The sequence below is a fragment of the Arachis ipaensis genome, chromosome B4 (genome assembly GCF_059453495.1).
Source record: "Arachis ipaensis isolate K30076 ecotype BB chromosome B4, ASM5945349v1, whole genome shotgun sequence".
In the NCBI taxonomy this organism is placed as follows: Eukaryota; Viridiplantae; Streptophyta; class Magnoliopsida; order Fabales; family Fabaceae; genus Arachis; species Arachis ipaensis.
The window spans coordinates 106570332-106577468 of NC_142439.1; the positions used below are offsets into that span (position 1 = coordinate 106570332).

At 37.5% G+C, this 7137-nt stretch overlaps 1 protein-coding gene across 3 annotated transcripts; it reads left to right on the top strand.

Annotated features, from left to right (window-relative positions):
* The first annotated feature begins 555 nt into the window (after positions 1-555).
* Positions 556-6885, top strand: LOC107639505 (RING/U-box superfamily protein). Of its 3 annotated transcripts, none has more exons than XM_016343020.3 (5): positions 610-1103; positions 2628-2729; positions 3163-3504; positions 5024-5082; positions 5699-6885. In XM_016343020.3, exons 3-5 carry the CDS (start codon positions 3250-3252, stop codon positions 6690-6692), a joined length of 1308 nt encoding a protein of 435 aa, XP_016198506.1. In that variant the 5' UTR covers positions 610-1103; positions 2628-2729; positions 3163-3249; the 3' UTR covers positions 6693-6885. The 3 variants fall into 3 exon arrangements, with proteins under 3 accessions (XP_016198507.1, XP_016198506.1, XP_088340149.1); XM_088484023.1 differs by lacking the exon at positions 610-1103 and adding an exon at positions 2057-2075; XM_016343021.3 differs by lacking the exon at positions 2628-2729 and having other exon boundaries at positions 556-1103.
* The last annotated feature ends 252 nt before the right edge of the window (positions 6886-7137 follow it).

Sequence of the window (7137 nt, forward strand, 5' to 3'; positions counted from 1 at the left end):
GATGGTTGTTTTTTTTGGGCTTAGGCCAACTTGTATGAACCTATAAGCCAAAAAGGCTTGTATGCCAGCCCTGGTTTGAAAAATAATAAAAAATTAGTTCAAATGGTTTAAATTTATTTTATTTAATATTTATTAATTATCGCTAGAATTAATGAATGTTAAATAAGGTAAGTTTGGACTATTTGAATTGATTGTTTATTGTCTTCTTAACATTATCATAGATTTTATTTTAAATTATCTTGAAATAAAATCATTTTTTAATATAAAAAGAAAAGAAAATATTTTATAAGAAAAAAAATTTATTTAAGCCTAAATTAAATTAATATAAAAGATAATAAAAATGGCAACATTCAGAAGCAATGTTCTAAAAATTGGATCAGACCGATCGGTCAAACCGATCGACCGGAAACCGACAAAGAAAACGGTCCGATCCGATCCAGTGTAAAACCGTCAAATCATAAACCGTTCAAGAATCGTTAAACCAGTCAGTAACCGGCCGGTCAGACTGGACCGGAACCCGGCCGGTTTAAAGGAAACGACGTCGTTTCCTTCCTTGAAAGGGAAAAAGGGATTGCACGCGTTATCCCCCCTTCTCCAACTCCTTCCTTCAGCAAAGAGCAAACTGCCCTAGCCTCCACCAAAGAAAGCAAACCCTAGCCACCACCAATAGTTGTCGCCGTCTGTCGGAGGGAGAGACTGCTGCTGCCGTCCGTCGCACTCGAGAACTTCCGTCTTCGTGCTCTCGGGCCTCTCGCCGGATCCTCCGCGTCGTGTGCTCGCATCTCGCCTCTCTCCTCTTGCTCGGCTGCTCGCGCCTTCCTCCGCCAGTGAGTGCTCGGGCTGTGCGTGTTGTTGCTCCCCCACCGCTGCTCTTCTGCCGGCATTCGTCGCGCTCAACACCACCGTCTTCGTCTGGGCGTCGATCCCGAGTCTCCAACCCATTTCCTCATTCACCAAGCGCAACTTCTTCCTCGAATTCGCCGGCCGCCGTCTTATCTTCGTTTGCTCAGCCACGCTTTTGCCGCCGTTCGTCGTCGTGCTCGTCGCCTGGTCTCCGTCTCGGTCGCGCTGCTGCCCTTCTGCTCATACTGCTTAGATCGAAGGTAATGACTTCATTTTTTTCATTCTTTGTTCTTCGTTCTTTGCTCAAAAATCATCCAATGATTATTGAAAATTTGAATGTTGTGTGGTTTTAATTTTTTATTGAGTGATTATTTGGTTATTGATTAGCCCTGGTTCTGCTGTTTTTCTGTTCTGCTATTCTCCGTCAGTAGGTGGATTTCTTTGTTTTTCTATTTTTCTGTTTTTGTCTGGTAAATTAGAGAAGGATATTGCATGTTGCGTTTCTTTTTGTTCACTGCTTGGAATTTTGTTGCTGAGAATTGTTCATGTCTAATGATGTGTCTTCTGATAATATTTAAGTCTGTTTCAGGTGGTTAATTATTATATGTTTTCTTTCTGTTAATTTTTAGTCCTCTCCTCCTCAACCCTCCCGACCTGAAACCCCTTCACCTTTCAAATTTGTTATTTTTGTCCCTGCCTGTAGAAAGCTATTGTAGAAGAGATTCAGCTTGATTCCTTTGTAGTATCTGATGGGTTCCTTTACCAAAAAGTTTTAACAGATTGTATTAGTAACTAATACCATTATTTAATGAAGTGATATATACTTGATCACTACTAAACTGGTCCAGCAAGGGGGATTCTTCTCATATCTTGAAGGTGATTTTTTCCATTATCATTATGGGGATTTTTGTGGCATGTATGATTCCCTTACTTGCAAGAAACTGTTACTGTCATATTCCCTTTCAATGCTGTTGCCAAGTCCTGAATGCTCAACATTAGTGGTTGCTGGGAGGAATGGGAATAACTGTAGCTATTCAGAAGACTGGCTTGCAATAATGATTTGCTAAACTGTGTGACTTTTCTGTGTTAGTCTAGCTACATTGAGAAGCATTATGTTGTACTATAAATTTTTGGATTGGTTTCAACTTTCAAGTTTTCTCCAATAGGATTTACTTGAGTGAATTACATGATGCTACACATCCTGATGTCAATTTTAGCAGTATTTGATGGCTGTAAGTAGTCTAGGATTGTAAAGCACCACTTTGATATTAACTTTTATCTTAATCACTCCTGTTCAGGCTTCTATGTGTAGCAGAATATGATTATCTTATTTATTTATTTATCTTTTGAATACATGGTGTGATTTTGAACTTTTCAAGTTTAATTTGGAATTAAGAGAGCATTGTGTATTCCAGGATTTGTGTTAAGGCAATGTAGTGGGGAACAGTGGAGCTTTTTCTTAAATTTCGATTAGTAACTAATTGAATGACAAATTGATAATCATAAGGGTAAATACTTTTTCAGGTATCAATAGGCCTTGTGGAATAATAGAAAATTATTTTTGTCCTATTTTTATTTTTAGTGTTTATTTATAATTTATTTATTATTTTATTATAAAACGGTTTTTCCGGTTGAACCATGGTTAAACCGGTTGAGCCAGTAAACCAGTGAACCAATAGCTAAAGCGGTTCTATAACTGGTCCGGTTTTCAGAACCTTGTTCATAAGTATTGAAAATTATTTTCAAAATGTGCATATTTTGTTAACTCGCAATCGCATTGTCAGGGAAGCGCCCCCTGTGTTGCGAACGAAACCGATAAAGAACGGAAGAAACCCAAAGCAACGCAAATCCCAGATTCCAACCTTCTTCTATGTTCCTGTCTCCAAGTTAGTTTCTTCATTCAACTCTCCTTCTCATGCTCAATTTTCTTCTTCAATGAACCTCCTTACCCGTTGAGAACAACAACTATTAAAATTCTTTTAGGGTTTAAATTTTGTACGACAAAGGTATAATATCATGGAAATTGATTTTAAATTCTTTCATTGAGAAACTAGAACTTGTGAGCCCTAATTCGTGTTGTCTTCTTTTGTCTTACTGATATTTTATTTAATTCTACATCATTTGCGTGTTTCTGATTTCTTCTAGAGCTTCTGCATGTTACTCCACTTAAGGTTTATCTGCAGCATGTAATACATTTGGAATGTTGATCGTGTTAGCCTTTTTTTTTTTTTTTTAAATTCCTTTGTGATTTCTGTTTTGATTATATTAAAAAAAAAAAGCATTGCTGATTTGTTTTATTATTCAAAAAAACAAATGCAGGAGGAAGAGGCAAAGTTTGCTAGAATAATAGGCTGATCAATTGAAGTGCTGTCTTTGAAGGGTTGAGTGAAGAAATTTGGTTGAAACATGCTTCAGATTCGGCTTAGTAAGGCTCCTGCCTCAGAAGGGTCGGCAGGGGTTAAGCCCCCACCTGTTGAGACTGTTACCGTCGCTTGCCCTGACCATCTGGTTCTTGCTGATCTACCTGTTGCAAAGGGCATTGGATCAGCTACTGCTGCTTCGCTTGTCAAGACGTTGGGCCGTAGATCACGCCGCCAGCTCGGTGAGCGGGTCCATTTCTGCGTTCGCTGTGATTTTCCAATTGCTATATATGGACGACTGGTAAACTACTTATGCACATGTTAGACTGCTTTTTCAATTGATGTTTTGGCTTGTTAGGATTCTTGGTCATGGTAGAGCCCAAGTTGTATGGTTTTAATTTATTTATTTTCATTCAAGTTTCCAGACTTAATTTAAATTTTGGTTACTTCTGAATATATATTCTTTGCCGTAACCTGGGTTGCCCCCTCAATAAACATTGTAATACATGGAAAAAGGAAAAAAGAAGTTTATGAGCAAGAGGCGTTCCAGCTGAAAGTACAAAACCGGTTTTTGAAAAATAGTTTTCTAAAAGCTATTCCACTTATGTTTGGTGAATCAAACTAAAAATGGTTTTCAATAAGCACAAGTAATAATAATTGTATTTGGTAAAATAGCTTGTAAATTTAGAAAGACCATAATAGACATAAATATAAGAGTAAATTTGAATATTTATTAACATATGAGATTAAACTTTTTTATTTTGATAAACACAAGCTAACTTGCCAATGAGTTATAGCTCAAATGGCATAGTCTCCCCATACTCAATTAAGAGGTTGCGGGTTCGAGTCTCCTATCTTTGGTAAAAAAAAAAAAAAAAACACAAGCTAACTTTGAAAAACACCTCTTTAGGTGCTTTCAAAAGCACCTCTAACTTTTAAAAGCTACAGGTACAAGCACATGATCTTTTTTATACAAAATGAGGTGCTTGTGCTTTTCAAAAGCTTTACCAAATAAAGTCTTAGTGTAGTCACCATGAACTGAATATTGCATAGTTATTCTTACTTGAAATCTCATTGTTACTCTTGCCGAGTATCTCTGGGTACTTTATAAACTTGCAAGAGAGAGAAGGTCATTTGTTTGGCAAAGTTTTAGCGTGCATGAAAATTTTTAGACATGGTGTTTTGAGTGGCTCTTCACTTCTATTTAATCTACAGATAATTTTTAAATGAAGCCTTTATGGATATAGGAGGCTATTAGGAGCTGTATGTTCTTTAGTCTCTGTTCCTTTCCCCCCCCCCTCATCTCATGCCCCTGGTCTGTTATATTCCTGATCCCATTACCTTTCCTAGAATGTAAATATTTAATTGCCGACTTTTTTAATTTATTACTATTATTATAGGCTGATATGTCTTCTGTTATAAGCCGCAATTTTATCCACTATATTTTCATCGCAATTTGTTGGCAAATCGCGAGAACCGCAATCCATTACCACTATTGATAAACTTGATTTTTCTGCTCTGTTTTGTTATATGCTTCCTTTTCATATGTTCATATAGCTAGCGTATTATTTATTGTGTGGCATTTCTGGATGTTATTTTATCTGTGACTTTGAATTGTAATTCAAAATTTGCTTGAAAATGACAATTTATTATAGCAGACTAGCAGTATTGAGGTGGACCTGTCTAATGATATGTCATTTCCTGTCTTGTTTTTAATTTAGTTACTCTTTCTTTTCCTTGGTGCCCACGAGTGAGATGTTGAACTTGTTAAATACCTTGATATTGGCTCACTGCAAACTAACAGGCTTATGGTCTTGCAGAGCCCTTGTGAGCATGCATTTTGTCTCGATTGTGCTAGAAGTGATTCAATGTGCTACCTGTAAGCATATTTCTTGTCTCTAAATCTACATCATACAGTAAAAGCAATGCAAAACATACTTTTATCTGTTCAATTCATTCTCTATATTCTTCAGGACTTTACTTTGGAGTATAATGCTTGATATAGATATTGGTTTCAACCTGACTAGGCTGTAATACATGTACTGTTTGTTCGTCAGGCATGAGATGCAATTTGAAGATATATATATATTTCAGAATTTTTTGTTAAATATTGTGCATTTGTATTCACTACACAGTCCATTTGCTACATGGCTACATTCATACATGCCACCTCATCCACAGCAGATTTGTGAAGGTTGAGATTTTGATTTGTACATGTTTGAGTGGCTAACTGGACACAATTCAAGATCTGCCACTTTGAATAGGTGTGAATGATGTATATCCAAGCAGTACCAATATATGTATATATATTTGTCAATTTTGCATAATGTAGAAACTGGTATCTAAGTATGCATGTAAAAGAGGTATGTCCACCTTATTGTTGGCCCAGAGGAATTTGCTTTTGCATCTCATAGCTTCCATGGATAGAATTTTCATTTATATATAGCATCTGTTACTTATTCAAGAAATGTATTTTTATCTTCCTTCAAACATAGGTGTGATGAACGAATCCAAAAGATTCAGACAATCAAAATGATGGAAGGAATCCTCATATGTGCAGCTCCTCATTGTCTCAAGTCTTTCTTGAAGAAGGCTGAATTTGAGTCTCATATCCAAGACAGCCACTCTAACCTCCTTCGACCAAATGCAGATAAAGAAGATGGAAATGAGTCCGAGGTACAGAGTGTTAGGCAATCTACGGCTTCAGATGCTCGAGGTCCACAAAGGCCAGTTTTCTCTCCTGGATCAAATTCGCAGCAGCATGATCCAGAAGACAAAACACGTCGACAGCCACCAAGAGATCAACCACCTTCAAGGGGAAATCTGCAGCCAAAGCCACCATTTTTTGGTCAACAAAATCACCCTTCTGACTCCATGCCAAGCTCTGGTTTAGGGATTCATCAGAGCTTCCATCAACAAAGTTTTGACATGCCACATCCCACCCAAGAACCTTCCCTGTTTGGTGACAGGCAGCAATCAATTGGTCCAGAGACCTCATTTCCTGAGTATCCACCAATGCATTCTGGTCCCAACATGCCTACAATGGTTGCTTCAAACCCAATGATGAACCCTCCTATGCCATTTGGTTATCCCCCTTACCCACAGGATCGTGCTCAACCGTTTTATGGTGCTCCCTATGATATACCTAGGCAGGATTCGGCATCTGATATGGGTGGAGACCAGAGTTCGTTACTGGGTTTCCCACAAGGGGTCCCAGGTGGCCCAAATTTCCCTGGAAATTATCCCCAGCCCTGGCATGCAGGAATTGGTGGTGTGCCTTTTGAACAAGGACCGGGTGGTATGGTTGTGGATCCAAGGGATGCCAAAGGCGTATTGGCACCACAGCCCATGAGCCTCCCGCCGCCACCACCGCCTCCACCCCACATGTCACACATGAAGCAGAATTACTATCCTGGTGATGTTGGGCATGAAGCTCAGGGTTATGGATGGCAACATGATAGTCGTGATAGCTTTGGTGGCCAAGGCTAGTAAGTAGTCTAATTGTTTGGGCTTCTCAGGATGCTTTTGCAAGAATAGTTGTTCTTTATGGGTGATCTTTCGAGAACAATTAAGCTCTTCATTTGAGCTCATTTTGTGCTTATGCTCAATTTGAATGCTCTTTTCCTATTTTGTCAACCGAAGGTTATGAAAAGTTTGATTAATGCTAAAAAATATTAACGTAGTTAGTAAGTAAAGAAGGACAAAATTAAACTATTCTTAAAAACGTTAAGAGGTTAAAACTAGAACAAAAAACAAAAATATTTTAAAAGGAAAATTTTAAGTCATTCCTAAACATTGGGAACGATATCAAAGTTTATAATCTTTTTCTCTTTTGCTTTATTTACGAGTAAAAGATATTTTTTATTCTTATGTTTTTACATTTTTAAGATTATTTTTAATGTTTAATTTGATTTAATTTTATTTTCAATAATTG

What these genes read in the sequence shown, in the direction of transcription:
- LOC107639505 (XM_016343021.3), top strand. Translation starts at nt 3,250, where the DNA reads ATGCTTCAGATTCGGCTTAGTAAGGCTCCTGCCTCAGAAGGGTCGGCA. An exon ending in TTGCTATATATGGACGACTG is followed by an intron (nt 3,505 to 5,023) that starts GTAAACTACTTA and finishes ATGGTCTTGCAG; the next exon opens with AGCCCTTGTGAGCATGCATT. An exon ending in AGTGATTCAATGTGCTACCT is followed by an intron (nt 5,083 to 5,698) that starts GTAAGCATATTT and finishes CTTCAAACATAG; the next exon opens with GTGTGATGAACGAATCCAAA.